The sequence below is a fragment of the Sphaerodactylus townsendi genome, linkage group LG04, assembly GCF_021028975.2.
Source record: "Sphaerodactylus townsendi isolate TG3544 linkage group LG04, MPM_Stown_v2.3, whole genome shotgun sequence".
NCBI classification, from domain to species: Eukaryota; Metazoa; Chordata; class Lepidosauria; order Squamata; family Sphaerodactylidae; genus Sphaerodactylus; species Sphaerodactylus townsendi.
The window spans coordinates 110,834,551-110,853,758 of record NC_059428.1 but is presented as its reverse complement, the minus strand read 5'-3'; the positions used below and the strand labels follow the sequence as shown (position 1 = coordinate 110,853,758).

At 41.5% G+C, this 19,208-nt stretch overlaps 1 protein-coding gene across 1 annotated transcript in view; it reads right to left on the bottom strand.

Moving 5' to 3' along the window:
• The window catches only part of UGGT2 (UDP-glucose glycoprotein glucosyltransferase 2), a 97,470-nt gene that overhangs the window by 16,641 nt on the left and 61,621 nt on the right, over positions 1 to 19,208 (bottom strand). Inside the window, exons 23-29 of the mRNA XM_048494461.1 lie at positions 18,493 to 18,620; positions 16,749 to 16,844; positions 15,707 to 15,809; positions 14,010 to 14,089; positions 9,300 to 9,489; positions 6,208 to 6,366; positions 3,177 to 3,262 (exon numbers count right to left, since the gene is read on the bottom strand). Coding sequence (XP_048350418.1) covers positions 3,177 to 3,262; positions 6,208 to 6,366; positions 9,300 to 9,489; positions 14,010 to 14,089; positions 15,707 to 15,809; positions 16,749 to 16,844; positions 18,493 to 18,620 — 842 coding nt within the window. The remainder of the gene's footprint in view (positions 1 to 3,176; positions 3,263 to 6,207; positions 6,367 to 9,299; positions 9,490 to 14,009; positions 14,090 to 15,706; positions 15,810 to 16,748; positions 16,845 to 18,492; positions 18,621 to 19,208) is intronic.

The following is a 19,208-nucleotide window of genomic DNA, read 5'->3' as shown; positions in this document are numbered from 1 at the left end:
GTGAGACTTAGATGGAGAATTATGTATAGGGATACTTGGGGTCCCCAATGTGGATAAAAATGGAATGAAAATAAAGTAAACAAACAGAGAAGTTCAAGACAGCTCCCTTGCACAGTTTGAAGGCCAAAGCTGTTACCACCATATTATTGTGCTAGAACACATTGGGATACTTATATATGGTCTGATTAGTTTTTGCAATGGAATAAACATGCTTCCTTATTAAATCTTACCATTTCTTGATATCTGAGTTCTTAGAACTCATGGCAAATGCTTAAGCAAGCCATATGGTTTTGAGAATAACGTCAATGCATCATATTGATTGTCCCCAAAAGCTTTACTTATTGTAGAAATTATTTCAAAAACCCAAGTGCCAAAGTGAAGCAGAAGGCATTTAGCCACCAACCAATCATAATGAGTGCAGTATCCACAGGTTTTTCTAGGAATCCTTGCAAATAAAAGAAATAATAAGAATAAGAGTTTTGATTTATACCCTGCCTTTCTCTCTTGTAAGGAGACTCAAGGCAGCTTACAAATTTCTTTCCCTTGTTGTCCCCACAACAGACACCTTGTGAGGTAGGTGGTGCTGAGAGAGTTTGGAGTGAACTGTGACTAGTCCAAGGTCATCCAACAAGAATGTAGAAGTGGGGAAACAAATCTGGTTCATCAGATATAACTCCGCCGCTCACGTGGAAGAGTGGGGAATCAAACCTGGTTCTCAAAATAAGAGTCTACCTGTTCTTAACCACTACACCACGCTGGTTCTCAGAGATACACACTACCTAAAATCTACAGTCACAAACACATCCTCTCCCCGAGCTTGTTACACCATTGCATTTTCTAAGGTTCTCTAACAGATTTGGTCTTAATTACAACTTCAGGTTTATTTTACAAAGTATCCAATTTTCTTCACCTAATCAAGATAGTTTCTACAAATTATTCAAAAACAAAACCAGTTCTAGGGAATGGTCAGTTTAATTTCTAAATTAAACTGTCATTCCCTGCCCCACCCCACATTATTGGATATCCATCAAGACACTTCGGTAGAGACTGTTCCTTTTACGTTGGTTTAATCATCGTAACCTGCTAACAATATGTTTTCATGTTAATATAGTTCATAACAGAGCTACCAACAGATAGAAACAGGCAATCTAAACGCTACAGCAGAATGTGATTTTTTTCAACACATGATATACAGGAAATTTAAATTTTTTTCAGAAAGGTGAACTTCACAGCTTAATAGGGTCTTCAATTTCATTGTGAGAAGTATTGTTTCCTGTCTTATTCCTCCTTACTGTCAGTAAGAACATAAAATGAGCCATGCTGGATCAGACCAGTGGCCATCTAGTCCAGCATCCTGTCTCACACAATGGCCAAACAGTTGCTCCTGGAAGGTCAACAACAAAGATAAGAGGCTGAGGCCTTCCACTGATGCTGACCCTGGTAGTGGAAGTCTGAAATGTAGAGGTTCCTTTTGGTCACCATGGTTAGCAGCCACTGATAGACCTATCTGTCTAAATGTCCTTTAAAATCTCTCTATAACACTACAGTTAGAGATGTCAAGGCTAAGATCTGAGAAATCTAGGTTCAAATTTCCATCTTTCCATGAAGCTTGCTGGGTGTATGGAGGCCAGTCTAAGATCCAAGACAGAGGTTCTGTTTGGCACAAGCCAACTAACAAGATCTTGGTCTGATTATTATGATCCATTTGCAGTCCAATCCTGTGCCTTCCCTATTTATAACACTATCAGAAACTGCGGAACTCAAAACACAAGGCTGTTGTGGGTTAACCTGCCTTCCTGCGCTGCTTTTCAGAACTGAAATCACCTCAGGGGCCTTTCCTCTTCCAATTGGCTACAGTTGCCAACTTCCAGGTGCAGTTTGGACATCTCCTGGAATGACAACTGATCTCCAGACTATCAAAAGTGGATGGACTCTATGGGCCTTCTCAAAACCCCACCCTCCCTAGGCCCCACCCCAAAATCTCTAGCAACTTCCCAACCCAGAGCAGGCAACTCTACGAACTGGCAGCATTGGTGGTCCAGAGTAAAGGGACTGAGGTCCTGACCTACAAGGCTCTTGGCTAGAGCCCCACAGCACCTGACAATGTTATAAATAGAGAAGGCACAGGATTGGACTGCAAATGAATCATAATATAATCAGACTGAAATCTTGTCATTCGATGTAGCAAATTTAGAACTGCTGTCATCCACAGTGACACATCATAAGAGTCTGGCTTACAGGTGCAGCTGCTTTGAGATGATGACTGTTGTCACAAACAGCATCAACGTAATATCTAAACAGCAGAGGGGTTTTTAAGAGAATTAATTACAAGGAGGAAGCTGGTAACCTGAAAGCTAATATGTTCTGAAAAACTCCTGATTAGATGTCAAATCTACAAGCTAACAAAAAACTTTGAACATGTACAATTTCAATGAACCTTAAAGGATTCAGAGCACTTTGAAAATAAAAAATAAACTGGATCATGGCAGAGTGCACATTTAGTGTCTGAAAAAAATTCTCAGTCACTGTAACCCATTTCTGCACTAAGAAATAAATTCTGAAGAATGTATTCATGATGGAAAGAAAATGAGTACCTAGTTGCCTATTCTAACTTGTTTCCCATTTCTGGGGGCTAAGATCCAGGAGGAGGTCAATTGACTTAGAAAGGAGTAACTTTGGTTAGGGTTTCACAGCACTGCTGATTCCCTCTACTGCCTGTGCAAGATCTCCCCTCTCTCCATACTTTATATATGAATTATGACCCCGTTGTATCTGGTGTGGCCATCATAAACAGAACAAATTAATTTTAAATGTGCAAACATATGCACAGATGTGCTAATCACATTTTTCACTAGTGTCTTCAATCTCTCCTTCTCTCATCTATAAAATCACAGAATAGTTTTGTTCAAGACTGCAAGACTGTCAAATTCCCACTCCCGCTGAAGTCAAAAGGGACAACAGCTGCAGGCTCTGGCCTAAGCACAAAAGGTTTGGGCATCATGAGTTCTGCAGATGCCCGGGTGCTGAAGGAACAAGCAAAATCAGTCAAGATGCTGTATGAGAAATTAATCAGAATTAACAGAGTCTTACAAGGAGGTCTTTGATGGCATCTTGAAAGCAACTCTGATGTCTTGCCATGTTCACGAATATTGCTTCAAGATGTCCTTACAACTTACTTGAATATTTGGTAGATCTCTTCAGATCTTCCTTCACGCAGCCTCAAGGTCCATACACCTGGGTTTGCTTTCAACTGAAAATATCCCTAAAAAGCAAAAAACACCTGGTTATTTTGGGGGAATGTATAGTGGGAAGCATTGCTCCAGCTGAACAGTGGATTGATATGGTTTGGCAGATAGTGGTAGATACACTTATATCAATAACTAGCGTGGCCCGGCCACGCGTTGCTGTGGCTTATTGTGGTGAAATGGGAAAGGAACAGTAGCAGCAAATCAATTGCAGAAGCCAGCAGTACATGCTCATGCAAACACACAGCCTGATACTGTGCGATGTCAGTGATGTGTGTGCCCACATTCCTTGGGGGGGGATGGAAAGGCACCCCTCCCACACATCTAGGCTGGCTGGTCATGATCCTTTACCTGGGAGTAAGTTTGGTTGGTGGCAATGGGTGTCGCTTCTGAGGAAACCCTCTGAGGGGCGCGACGCAGCCATTCAAAGTATGTCATGGTTGCTGTACTGAGCTTACTCCTGAGTAATGCGTGCCTGGTTTTCTTAACTGTAACTGCAGTATTCAGGGAATATAGGGTGCCTGGCCCCTCCCTCCTGTCCCTTGCATGTCGCCCCTCCCTCTCTTCCCTCCCTCACTTCTCTTCCCTTGCATGCCACCCCTTCCCCTCCCTCCCTTCCCTTTCCCTCTGCTAGGGTGGGTGGGTCATATCAAGATGCTGGGCCCCCTGCCTCCCCTCCTTTGCATGCCACCCCTCACTTTCTTCCCTCCCTCACTTCTCTTCCCTTGCATGCCACCCCTCCCCCTCCCTCCCTTCCCTTTCCTTCCGCTAGGGTGGGTGGGTCCTGTCAAGATGTTGGGCCCCCTGCCTCCCCTCCCTTGCATGCCACCCCTCACTGTCTCCCCTCTCTCACTTCTCTTCCCTTGCATGCCTCCCCCACCGTCCCTTTCCTCTCCCTCCCTCTCTTCCCCTGCATGCCACCCAGTGGTGGGATCCAAAAATTGTAGTAACAGGTTCCCATGGTGGTGGGATTCAAACTGTGGTGTAGCGCCAATGGGGCTGGGCGGGGCACGACGGGGGCGTGGCCGGGTATTCCAGGGGCGGGGCATTCCTGGGCAGGGCTGTGGCAAGGACGCAGCCGCTGCGCCAGTCCTTGGGTGGGAAACGAATGCATGCAGGCGCAGGCTGCCACACAGACCGCTGCACCTCCTGCTAGACTGCTTCAAGTTCTGCGCGCTACTTCTGAGAGGAGGGGCATAACTAAGGCAAAAATCACGTGGCAAAATCACCAATTAGTAACCCCCTCTCGGCACACACAAATAATTAGTAACCTACTCTCGGGAACCTGTGAGAACCTGCTGGATCCCATCTCTGATGCCACCCCTCCCTCTCAGTGGCAGTGGAGGTTAAGAGCTCGTGTATCTAATCTGGAGAAACCGGGTTTGATTCTCCGTTCTGCCGGCTGAGCTGTGGAGGCTTATCTGGGGAATTCAGATTAGCCTGTGCACTCCAACACATGCCAGCTGGGTGACCTTGGGCTAGTCACAGCTTTTCGGAGCTCTCTCAGCCCCACCTACCTCACAGGGTGTTTGTTGTGAGGGGGGAAGGGCAAGGAGATTGTAAGCCCCTTTGAGTCTCCTGCAGGAGAGAAAGGGGGTATAAATCCAAACTCCTCTTCCTCCTCCTCTTCTTCCTCTTCTTCTTCTTCTTCCTTCCTTCCCTCTCCCTCATGTGTATGTGTGTGTATGTGTTTCACTTCCACGTGAGTGACTGCCTATGCACTGTTTTCACTGCTCATATCTGGCCGTCTGAGTGAACATTCTAAGCAGCACGAACATTCTAAAAGTGACAGTTACACACAGGCCCCTCCCTGTCCTTCACCAGGGAGCGCCAGGAAAAAGGCGTTTTTACCTGAGCCAGGTATGAAATTTCAGGTATGTGAACATCTGAAAACACTCTCGCCTGACTGACTATAGTGGCTGGGAATTTTCAGAGGAATTGGCCCAGCAGTTACTGAGGTACCCTGTCATCAACACATACACAGTTAGCTTTTTATATATATAGATCAAATGGCGAAAGTTTAGTCAGCTGCAGTTATGGAATGGAACTGCCTCCCTTCCCTGCACAATGGTCATTTACAATTTTCACAAAATACTATTGGGGTATCAGGGGACATGCAGCAGCAGCACTTTCAATGAAGGCATTTGGTAAAAGGAAGGCAAGGACTGGTAAAAATCAGCAATCCAATGAAACCATGCCTTTGTGTCTAATTTTCATCATGAGAAAAGCAAACATATTCATGAGAAAATATTAGCCACCCTTCAAAACTGAATTCTATATAAAGAGTCTAATATAGATTTCAAAGCTTTGCATCCAAATCAAGGCAGCACATCATTTAAACTACCTACATATTCAAGGAATTTTATCTCAGTTAGTGGAATTAGTTAGCTGTTCCTCTTCCCATAGCTATCCCAGATACTTTGAATATTATCTCTAAGCCAGGGTCTCCACTTTCTTTTAGCCTGTGGCAGTGGTGGGATTCAAATAATTGAACAACCGGTTCCAGTGGTGGGATTCAAATAATTAAACAACTGGTTGTTTACAAGCACCATTTTAACAACCGGTTCCGCCAAAGTGGTGCAAACCTGCTGAATCCCGCCACTGGCCTGTGGGCACTTTTGGGATTGTGATGCAGGGGTGGTGATCACAAGCACAAAATGGCTGCTGGAAGAGGCAGAGCCAACCATGAAACCACATACTTGTTTTTATGTAACATTTTATTTCAAATGTTTACATCCCACCTTCTCTCTGTGAGCAAAACAAACCACAAGTATGAAACAATTTAAATGTAACGGATATATTCAATTAAACAGATGTTTCTGCAAGTCAGCAACTGATTCTAGGTCACATGTTGGGAACTGCTGCTCTAAGATGTTAAACTACTGTTGAATCTACTTTTGAAAATATTGTATGCGTATCAAAATCTCCTGCACTGTTCCACCTACATTCAGCCAATACCTACCAGGTTAGCCATCACAATGGTATCAACCGTCACAGGATTATTCTTGGTTCCCAGAGTGAACTGCAGCCCCCGAGGGGGTTGCCTCATGGCCACATCAAAACAATGTCCTTCAAGTAACAAATATTCTAATTCATATTCTGCTGCAACGACACTCTCTGCCTGTGAAAATACATTGTTTTAGAATCCCACTGACAAAAAGAAAAAACACATATAAGGGCAGAGGAATGTTTTGGATTTAGGTACCAATGCTTAATCCCACTGAAAGCAAAAGCATTGACACAGCCTGTGTTTCATGCTATTTCAATTTCAGAATTTGAACTCCGGGATGAGCACCTGGGCATACTGCTCTGTGAGAAAGGAAAGGGACTTCCTCAAGAGTCAAAACAATTGGTGATGCTGCAGCAGTAGAGAGAGATTAGGATTGCCGGCTCAAGGTTGGAAAATATCTAGAGATTTTCTGGGTGGAGCCTGTGGAGGGCAGTGTTAGGTAAGAGGAGGGATTTCAGTAAAATATGATGCCATTTAGTTCACCTTCCAAAGCAGGCATCTTCTCCAAGCAAACTGACCTCTGTCACCTGGAGATCAGTTGTAATCCCAGGAGGTCCCCAGCCCCCCCCCCCCCGAGTTAGCAACCTCAAGAGAAGTGCTGGGGGCCTGGTACTATACTCTCCTGAGATCCTTTGAGGAATGATGGGATAAAAGTGTGATAGATAAACAGATTATTTTGCTCCACTCTGCATTTTGGGAGAGGAGAAAGGAACTGAAGGCACTATTGCCACCCCACAACATCAGCCTCAATAGCTGTGGCCATCTTTGTTCAAGCAATAACTGTACTTTGGTTCCAACAGCAACTGACCTTCCCGAAGCAGGAAAGCAGCTACTGAAAAGGGCCACAATTGCCTCTGTTCTTTTTGCCTTTCTAGAGCATTTGTGATTAGGATCTCTCTCAGCTTCTGAACTGGGAATTGGCAGCCCTACAAGACTGCTTTGAAGATATGTAGAAGAAACGTTACTGGGGGATCATGTGTTTAAACTTTCCCCAGACACCTTCCCACATTTAAAGAGTTTCCCTTCCTAATCAATACTTGGCTCCGGAACAGGAAAAATAACATGCCTGCCTTTTTCCTCCCACAAGGAATAATCACAGTATTAAAGGGACCATTTACATTGTGGAAGCGGGAACTTCGGGTGAAAAGGTTTTTCACTCTGGTTGACCCTGGGAGCGCTCCCAGATTACACACTGCTGATAGGGGCTACTTTTGCCGGCTGTAGAGCAAGTTTTTCTTAGATATTGGGGACCTTAAATTTGATGGGTGAACTGGAAGGGCCTGGATTCTAGACCCAATAGTTCTTTAAAAAATCCAGAATCAGCAGTGTGAGTGAGTTGTTGAGCTCTTGGAAACAGCCTTCTCCCCACTTGCCCCCCAAGACTGTGCAAATTGTGCAAGAGGCATAAGAAAGGTTTAACAGAGGCCCTTCTCTGATCCAAAGTAGCCATGTGGGGTTGCTACTACTACTAACAATAACAATTGTGTGCTGTCAAGTCACAACCAACTCATGGTAGCCCCAGGACCATGAGGTTTTCAAGGCAAGAGATGCCATTGCCTTCCTCTGTACAGCAACCTGCCTTCTTTGGTGATCTCCCATGAAAGAACTAATGCCATGGCCAACCATGCTTAGCTTACAAGCTCTGATGAGGGAGGGCTAGTCTAGACTATTAGTCTGCAGTGGGGTTACTAGTTCACTTTTAAAAATCATAAGAGAACTTCAGTTAGACTCTATCATGCCATACTAATTTGGCCTTGAGAGTGTAGGATAATTCCAAGAGAAAATTAAAGCATTTTCCTGCAACTGCATCACTGCCACCTGTCCAGTCTGTTGTTGGAAACCTTTTTCTTTTTCCAGTTTTCAACATGCACAGGAGAACTCCTCTGCAGATGAGTCAACTTGGGAAAGGAGTTAGCATTACATTTTAGAGGTAATGAAAGCTAGTGAAATAATGACCAACAGTGTCCAAACCAAAGCCTTCATTTAAACACAAGGAAGAAAAATAATTACACTCAGTCCAATGTAACTACAAAGCCCTGGTTTATGGTAATTACATCAGATCTTTGTTCAAAATATCCTCCCCGACTCCCATAGCTGCTATATATGCAAATATAACACAATTCTACTACAACAGCCCTATTTAGAACTTATCTTCATCAACATATTTTGGATAAAGCTGATAATTAGCTTTTAAAAATGCAAAAGTTTCCGGGACTCTGCAAAGAATACAGCAGTGAACTTAACTCTCTCCAACATAGCTAGGCTTAGTGCACAGTGAGAGCACACCCCATTATTTGTGATGTCTATGAGACTCTAAGGTCTTCTCTCATTTATTTATTTATTTGGCTTATAGACCGCCCTTCCCCGAGGGGCTCAGGGCGGTGAATAACAATAATATAAAATACAGTTTTAAAACACAATATAAAACAACAAAAATTTAAGTAGACCTCTACACTAAACTGGGTTTCAGTAAGTACCTGACCCTGCCAGCTTATTAGCCCTAAACACATTGGAGAGATAGAATCCAAAAGCTATTCTGTTCTTCAGTTATCACACCCCAAAAGACTCATCAGTACAATGTTTTCAGTAATCAAGGAGAAGCAATAAATCATATGGCACAGAAATTCACATCATATATTTAATTCTGAGTGTGACCCCAAAGTGAGGATCCAAAAATCTGCATAGTGGGTTGATGTACAGAAAGGGGAAGTATTTCCGAAATTTTTTTAAAGTTAATAAACAATATTGGGGGGTACTATGGGGTTAAATGGAGAAGCGATGTATCACAGCATAAAATATGCCCATCAAGATCTATGAGATTTTGGAATTTTATTTTTATTTAATTAAATTTCTACCCTGTCCTTTCCTGGGACAAGTTGACCTCAGGGCAGCTAACAACAAGCATAATACACAATACATTATATATATATGTATATTTTCTTCAGAAAAGTTAAAGATTTAATAGAAACTTTACTGAAAATTTGAAAGATTTGCTGAGTTATACTTTACAATTCCTACAAATTTGTTCAAAAACTAGTACTTGCCTCTTTCAAATGAATGTTATCAAGGTCATAAGAACTGTTCACTGCTTCAACAATCCAGCTTTCTGGTGTGATAATATTTAGAGTTAGAAGAGGGGATTCTGGCATTTCAAAGAAGCTTGCTCCAGGTGTACGAGGAAAGATGTTATTGGTCCCAGAAGTGAGTTCTGGCTCCAAAACAAAACGATAAAAACTGTGAACAGAAATGAAACAAAAAAAGCAGGTGTAAGACAGACAAAAGCCACCTGCAAAAATGTGAATATACAGATACAATTTTTGGAAAGTTGGAAATCATGAAACAAAAAATCCCCACTCCCCTAAACCCTAACCTAACTCCCATTTTATTCTGGAAGGGGGGGGGGATGGATTTTTTAAAAAATTACTCATTTTTCTCTCAAATGCAATACTAATTTTCTCTTATTCTCACATTTATTTTATTACTTTAACACAAAATGCATAATTTCTAGCTAAGCTAGAGTGATTCAGAGTGAATGAGTGAGAGAAAAGAAAGGAGGAGAAAGAACTGTTCACTGCTATACTTTGGGGTACTTTTGAACAGACATCTTAGTTTTTGCCTTTTGAGGCATGAAAAAAAAGATAAACATAGAATACAGACAATTTGTAGTACAGTTATTCCCGCCACATCACAACTTTCCCTAACTCAGTTTTGATATATTATGGGTTGGCATAAGAAATTAAATGGGAAGTTTTGGGAAGTTTTGCAGAAGCTGCAGACAACATACGATGGCCAGTGTAACACAAAAAAGTTTAGAAACTCGGAAATACATAAAATGTACATATAGTATTGTATAATATCGGCATATTTTAAATTTTAATACCTTAAATATACACAATTTCTTTTTTAAAGTTAAAAGAAAAGAATTTTTTTAAAATCAGACTTCTTCTCTGGTGTGAAGGGAGGGCCAACATTTGTATGTGGATTTTCCAGATCGCCATACCCCTATCCCCAACAATGTGGATTGGATAACTGTACACAAAAAGTATATTACTTGTAAAAGAACAGTTTCATATGGTCATAACAGTTTTAGTAGCATGTCTGAATGTCAAGTTAAACACTATCACATTGCAACAATGAACTAGTCATTAGTGTATTACCATCCACTAATTTTACAGCATATTACTCATTTAAATTTGTCACATTTAAACAATAAATATATGCTCATATATGCCTGTAGTACACCTGCTTCCCTAAAGGCCTTTCAGATGGTTTTGAAGACGTGCCTTTTGTGGAAGATCTTTGCATAGGAATAATGAGAAATGGGAGTGAGCGAGGGAGGGAAACCGGTGCTTAATTGAATTTTTCTATATTTCATCTGAATTTTTAATGTATTTTAGTTTTTATTTGCTATTTATTGTATATTATTGAGCTATAAACTGGCTTGGGGATTCTTAGATTAAAAGTGATCTATTAATAAACCGAAACAAACAAATATAAGATTATCATTAGATAATGCTACAGATTGTCTAACATAAAACTCTTCATACAGTACATTTTGAAAGTATGACAACTTGTCCAAAAACCCAGAAAAGCACTTAAATAATTCCAAATGAGAAAATATTTTGTTGTTTTCCCATTGTTGAGGACAGTTCTCAGTTTTCCCATTTCTTAAAAGTAACTAGTGAAAAAACCCTTTAAAAAACTTTTCCCTAGACCATTATATCTCTATTAGCAATGCTTTAAAAAGACCAATCATCTTTAATCGCTTTAAATCTATTTCACACACTCTTTGTTGTTAGCATATCTATGTATTTACACATTCAATACCCAAATGTGGGCCAAACTGCAGATATTTAAATCTGCATATTGGGCCCACACTGATAATAGATGTTTCTGCATCCTTAGGGTTCCCCAGGTTTGCAAAAACATTTGAAACAAAAAAAAATCCTCCCAAAACAATATTGTCTGCGTATGCTACCCCACCTTCCCACCAAACCAGCAAAGCTGCAAGTGGGGGATGCAGGAGTCATTGTAGCGCACTCTGATGATGTGAACGCTGGGGGAGAGTGCGCAGGAGTAATCGCTTCATTCATACTGACCTGGCAAATCTGGAGGTGTGTGTGTGAGAATCATCACTGCCCTCTTTCCAAACTGGCATTCCCAGAAAGGTTGACAGACGGAGATTAGGAGCAGAAAGAAAGGGGAAATGAGTGGCTGAAGTGGTGGAGATGATAGAAAGAGGGGATAAGGCCGCTTCTGCACATGTAGAATAATGCACTTTGAATCCATTTTCACAATTGTTCGCAAATGGATTTTGCTATTTTGCTTAGCAAAATCCAGCTGCAAAGTGAATTGAAAGTGCATTATTCTGCATGTGCAGAAGGAGCCTTAGTATCAGAAAAGGGGCAGGGGAGATGAAGTAAAGACAGGGGGAATAGGTCACTGCTTGTAACTATGCTGTTTGCAAAGTCATTAGTCCTTACTTTAGAAAGCCTGGGAGGAGATTGTTTCCTCCGTGTGTTTATTTTTAATTTCTAGAGGCTTTTAAAAAGTTCTAACTCCGATCTGAATCGTATGCAACCACTACTAGCCCAGTCCTCAAGAAAATATTCTGTTCATGGCCAGCATATGCTATGAATGTCACAATCATCACTTTCCTCCTAAAAATAGAACAGCATTACAGGATATAGCATTTGCAAGCAAGATGCGACTGTCCTATTATATAGGCAAGTCCACTACCTTGTCACAAACATGAAGCATATAATGATTAATTTCCTGCCCAAAATCCATTTTACGCCTGGGAGAAAGCAAAATACAAGTCACAGAAATTCATAATATTGTAACAAATGATCTAATTAGTTTGGTAAAAGGAACAGGTTTCCTGGCTGTTGGTTACAAAGTAAAAAGCAAATACAGCAAAAATGATAAATAAATGGTAATACTATTAGCTGCGATAAGCGATTCTAATTATGAGCTTTCTTTCTGTGAGGACATACTTTGATTAAAGGACAGTTTTGCTGCATTAATATTCCACTAAGGTTACATGTATGAACCGAAGGACGGAGACTTTTTGCATTTCTGCTGTGAATCTTTTTAATATATTGTAAATAATGTGTTCCTGAGATGGCCCAGGCTATCCTGATCTCATTAGATCTTAGAAGCTAACTAGGGATGGTCCTAGTTAGTATTTAGATGGAAGCCACTGAGGAAACCCAGGATTGCTCTGCAGAGGCAGGCTCTGGCACAGAAGCTCTGTTTGTCTCTTGCATAGAAAACCCTATGGCGGGGGTCACTCATTTGTTACAAGGTCTGGATATTTATTTATTTATTTTATTTTATTAGATTTTTATACCGCCCCATCCCCGGAGGGCTCTGGGCGGTGTACAACATGTAAGACAATACAATTAAATAACATTTAAAATAACATATAAAGGCAGCAATAAAATCTCCTAATACATTTATCAAATATAAGCCCAGATTGAAATGTAATTTAAAATTCAAGATATAGGTTGGTTGGCGTCCAGCGTTCCAATCATATAAAATCCCTCCCTCCCTACAATAAAGGGAGGCATGGCGAGTCACAATGATGGATTAGCGGCCCAGATGTTAAAAGGAGACCAATGTCGTGGGCAACTGTTGGCGGCTGGATCCCTCCAAAGGTCCCGGGCGAACAGCTCTCGTCTTACCCCGCGAGGCTCCAAGTGGAAACTCCACAAGGTCCCGCATGGGCCCTGGACAGCTGGAGGGAGAGAGCGTTGCCCACCCTCAGGCCGGGGCCAGGGCTGTAAAAGGTCCTTGGCTCCTCGTGTGGGAAAGGCCAGTCGCGCATTGTCGAGGGGCCAGGGACCACTCAGGTAGATTGGCCTCCGCGTCCAATCGGAGAGGCCGCCCTAGGGACGTATGTAGGGTGATGCTTTTGCGTCTACGGGGAAAATATCGAGCGGGCCCCCCCCAGGCCGCGAATGGCCTTAAAGGTCAGCACCAACACCTTGAAGATGATCCGGAACTCTACTGGAAGCCAATGCAGCTGCCGCAGCACAGGCTGGATATGTTCCCAGAAGCCACTGCCTGTAAGCAGACGTGCTGCTGCATGGTGAACCAGTTTTAAACGCCGGATCAAACGCAAGGGAAGGCCTGCGTAGAGCGAGTTACAATAGTCAAGTCTGGAGACAGGATATGACATATGACATAAATGTGTCTTGGCTGGGATAGGACCTGGAGTGTATGTGGCTTCCTCAGCTGGCTTTGCAGCCCCAATTGATACTGGGGGGTAGGGGTAGGACTTGAGAGGACTTATCAGGCCTGTGAGTCAGCTGAGGCAAAGTAGGGGGCTGACTCAGTTGGGTTGCGAGCTGGATAAGACCCCTCAAGGGGTCAGATTTGGCCCTCAGGCTGCATGTTTCACACCCCAACCTATGAGGTTGTCGTAAGCCGATGTGACTTGATGGCACTTTACACATACATAAATGATGTGTATATTTTAGGGTTCATGGAAGAAGCAACAGCATGTTGATGCTTGGGCATCTGACAGGATGAGAAGACCAAGTCTTTGTGCCAAGTAAAAGGTGAAAGAATTCGGCCTGCAACCTATGGAGCGTAAGAGCTTCAGGATAGCAAGAGGAATGTTGACTATCATATGTTGGAATAACCTAGAAAAGTGACCACCCTATAGGCTGGGGGTATAAACTACTACTTCAAGATGCATCTATTATTACATCACATACTTCACCAACAATTTTTCGCCTCCTACTTACCTATTCAAAGGTGCTTCTGACAGCTTGGCTCTACAGTTCATGAACAGCTTCAGTCTCATGTTGACCACTTGACCAAGAACCTAACATACACATTTTAAAAAGTAATTTCTGTGGACTGTCTTCAGTTCTAGATACACAAACATTCTTCCTGGAATACCCTCTTTCATTCTTCGTGTAAAACTAATTACCCAGAGAGTGAACTATCTGTGGGCACGCGCATACAGAGTTCGTGATGTAGGGGGAGTGGAAAATCACCCCCCCACACACACACACACATATCTAGGCTGGTCTTGCTTCTGAGTAAACCCTCCTAGGGTCGTGATTCACCCATTCGAAGCGTTGCACGGTTGCTTCACCAAGCTTACTCCCAAGCCTTGGAGTAAACCGTTTTTTCTAAACTAAAACCTCAGTATTCAGGTTAAATTGCCATGTTGGCACTTTGCGATAAGTGGGTTTTGGGTTGCAATTTGGGCACTTGGTCTTGAAAAGGTTCGCCATCACTGGCCTAGGCTAGCTCAATCTCATCACATCACAGGCCCTAGTTAGTACTTGGATGGGAGACCACCAAGGAAGTCCAGGGTGTGTGATGCAGAGGTACACAATGGCAAATCACCTCTAAACATCCCTTTTTAATTTAAAAAAATGTTTATTTTATTAGAGTTTGATCCTGCCCTTTCCTGACAATAGTCAGGGTCAGGGAGGCTAACATCAAGTTTACACAATTAATTTAAAACATATGGTATAATTAAAACCTTACTAACTCTAAAATAAGTTGTTTTTTTTTAATGTAGTTGGCACCCCTTAACTACTGAATACAGGGACAGGAATTCCAATCAGGGAGGGGAAGGAGAAAAAAGAAAGGGAAGGCAAAACCAACAAAATAACAAAGCAGCTGAGAAAAATGACCATGATAGGTATAGGAAAGTCAGCTACAATGTAACTGTTGCTGCCTCAACCATAGACCTGGTGGAACTTCTCAGTCTTGCAGGTTCTGTAGAATTGAGCCAGGACCTGCAGGGCTCAAGTCTCACTCAAAAGGGAATTTCACCAGACCAGGGCTAGAGTTGAAAAAGCTCTGGCTCTGGTTGATTACAGTCAGAAGCTTCTTGGGCCAGGGACCACCATTAAGTTATTACCAGCTGACTGTAATGCTCTTTGCAAGGTGTATTGAGAGAGGTGGTCCTGAAGATACAATAGTACCAGATCATTTGAGGTTTTAAATTTAAAGGTTAGTACCAAAACCTTGACTCTGATTCAGTATTCAACTTGGAGCCAGCGCAGTCAGTGGAGCACCAGTTGTATATGTGCTCTACATGAAGTCCTTGTGACACTCATCACCACATTCTGGACTAGATGAATCCCCTGGAGCAGCCTCAAATGTAGCTCTGCGTACAGCGAATTACAGTAGTCTAGCCTGGAACTGAATGTTTCATGGAACAGTGTAGCTAGATTGAGACAAGACAGGTAGGGGAACAGCTGCCTAGCCTGGTGCAGATGGAAAAATGCCTCTTTAGCTATGTTTGTGACCTGGGCCTCTATTGAAAGGGAGATTGGAATCCAGATCTCCCAGTACATTATACACTCAGCTCATACTTTGACAATACTAATGAAATGTCTTTTACTAGTACATACTGGCTAAATTAACTGAAATATAACCACAAAATTGCATTGGCAAACAAGAAATAAGCACAACTTACAATCAGTAAGTGTGATAGCTTCTGGGCTTCCCGAGTCAATGGATCTACAATTCCAACAACATCCAGGAAAGGTTCATTTTGCTGTGGATCTACTTTCAGTACACTGCAGAAGAAAAATATTCAGACAGTATGTGTGACACGGAAACAGTCATGTGTGATTTGAAGGCACATATACAGGAACAATTACATACTATAAACTTTGTACACTTTTAAGTTATTTCAAAATGTGCATTCTGGATAAACACACGTATCTGCATCTTTTGGAGTCTCACCACAATAGCTCACAGGTGACTGGAGAAAATGTCATTGAAAAGTACTGGGTCCATGTGTCGGATTCTGTCTGATTATTATGAAGTAATGTGAAATACATTATTATGAACAGACAGGTTGAAACCCAATAACCGAATCATAATATAAAATGATGTCTACATTGAATAATTTCACAGAGGCTAAATGTGGGGACTTAACTTTGGTTAGTGGCAGATAAGATTTACAACAGCTGTACTAGCTATATCACTTTATCAATTTCTACTGCAATGGTTCATTTGAGGAAGGGCGTACTGATTTATTAGAATGCTACCCCATTCATTAAATAGAGTGAGAATGAAGAACATTTATTTTCAATTATGAAGAATTTAGCTGATGAAGTCTTAGAAAATCTGTTAAGCTCTGTTTCTGAGTACTATACTAAAATTATTTAATGCTTGTCTGTATTTTAACTCAATTTCTGAGCTCTTGTATGAAAGAAGGTTCTAGCTTTTTATTTTTCAAACTATACAAGAAAACATTGTGTTGGAAGTGCCATTAAAACTGCATCATGTTTGATGGCCCAAAATCAGGCACTTGAGGTGGCAGTAAATCACTTTAGATGGAGAGTACTGAATATTACCTGCCTAGTATTCACAATGTATTTATCTGTAAATGTAAATTTATCTGTAAGATGTTCCTTGAGGTTTTGAAAGATCTTATACTTGAAAATACTAACATATCATAGAATCACAAATGCATTTTGATTAATAAAACAAACTAAGAGTCTTTTAACCTGAGTTGCTGTTTGAGAAATTCAACATCTTGGCGGACCTCTGTTTTCGGCAATGAAGAAAGGAGCGCATCCACTTTCATTACTAAGCGACTGCCACTAAAGTGGGGAAAAATCCAGTATTCATGTCTGCTTTTAAGTCTCAAATAAATTCCTCAGTTGTGGAGATTGGTCTCCCCCCCTTCACATAATCCTTCAAATATAATATTATCAAAATATTGTCAAGGGTTTCAATAGCCAACATATGAGAGGGGGTTTAAACTTCCAAAGATATCAATGTACTTTGAAAGATCAGGGAACAAGAATTTCAATAGCAAGAGTTAGTTTGGGAATTTAAAAAATTAAAAATGTATATTCCAGTATGCCATCTTAACTGTCCTTGTCTGTTCCAACAATAAGCAAATTGCATCAATTGAAGCCATCAAAAAGTATTTGAATTCTTAATAAATCTGTTATATTCACTAGTTTTTGCTTCTGAAATTCAACATTCCAGATCTAATGGTGGTAGATGACTCACTGAGAAATCAAGTTCCTCACTATTATCAACACCAGAGGCAGTCAGAGACTTAATGATCTTTTCTTCATGAGCTGGAAAACCAAGCCTCATATGGCAAGCCTACAGTGGGCTTGCCAGCTCAGACTGGTAGTGAGGGAGTGGTCTGCCAGGCCAGATTGGGAATGGGGTGAAGTGGGTGCTTGGACTGACCAGCCCTCAGCAGGCTTGCCAGGTCAGATCAGGAGTTAGGTGGCATGGATGCCTGGACTGGTAAGCCTGAAGTGGGGAGAGGTGCCCCTGTGGGCTCGTCAGGTCAGATCAGGAGCAGGGGGAAGGGTTTTCCTCAGTTGGCTCATGGGCCTGTTAAGCTCTCGCAAGGGACCAGATCCAGCCCCGCTCTGCATGTTTGACTATTCATACAGGCATGAGGTATATAACAGTACCATTCTAAGCAGTTACACCATTCTAACCCCATTGACCTCAGTGGACTCAGAAGGGGTGTAAAGTCTGCTTAGCATGAAACTTCAAGAAATTCAGTTGCCCAGCAGCTACTAAATATTCTATTGTGATATTAGTGCGCTGTTTCTCAGCCACTGGTTCTTGGACTGCTTTAAATCAGTTTCCAAGATAAAGAAAATACCACACATTACATTTATTTCTTTTTATTATCAAAGCACAGCAATATTAATCTGTAGTATGCATTATTTTCTCTTCTTTTATGAAGTTTCCTCTCAAGGGAAACACACCAAGCCTACTCAAAGAAAAAATATAAGGACTATTCTCTTCTATCACATTTTGAGAATTATTAACCAGTTTAAGACATTGATCTGACTTTTCACATTCTTGTTGTTGTTTTTTATGGTGCTGTAAGCCAGAAATGTATTATTTTATGACAGAAATACAATACATTTGTAAAATATGATTTCAACCAAGGATATAAATTGTATGTTGTGGGGAAAGCACTTTTGGTTTGAGATATTTTCTCCTTTCATGTGAATATCAGATTCATTAAAATAAAGACATACAGCACATAAAATATTAACTTTCCTAATACAGATAGATCTATCATGTCTTCCTTTTCATAGTGTTCATGTTTAAACAATGGATTTTAAACTCAAATGCAAGGGTCACATTGATCTGAATATGAAGAAATGAATTTTCAAAGTTGTATTGCTCTGGGCTAGTGAGAGACACAGGGCTAAGTTGAGTAACATGACAAAAAAATTAACATATAAACTCTAGAAATGTTACCGTTTACTGCCAAGGCCCATTTCCTTGACAAGGGCTTTAATCTTCATTGCCACAGAGTTTAGTGTCACCTTCTCCAGCAAGTCGAAATCTTTTGTATGGAATTCATTTTCATGTATAGGGCCAATTACCTTTGCAAACAGAAAATCAAGATGCTGACAGATGCTGGTATTAAAAAAGAGCTATATCCTGCTTTTTAAAAGGATTGAACTTCACTGTGCCCTTAAAGGCAAGAATGAATCTATGGAGAGGAGAGGTAACGGAATCATGAACTACTTATCTCGAACTACTTCAATGACCCTAGCAACAAGTAATACAACTCTTTAATGGAAAGGCCAGAAAAAAAGAATTTCCAAAAATGTATATGAAAGACGATTCTTGAAGCACCACAAAGTTGCTTTTGTATGCACACCAGAATCTTTACTTTGCTTTAATTGGATTTATAGCCTGTCATATTCCAGTCAAAGGCTGGGCTCAAGGTGGCTCACAGAAAGTCACCATATATCACATAGTCAACATCAGAGGCAGAGCGAAAGGGGAACTGAGCCCCGGCCCTCGTGTGCGCCCCGCACCCCTGCCATGCCCCCATCCTCAGAACGCCCCCTCACAGGCGTTCGCCCGGGGCATTGTGCGCCCCCCAGCCCTGTTGGTGCTATGCCACTGGTCAACGTACAACATACATAATACAATCTTTAAATAATACATAGTTCAAAAAGCAA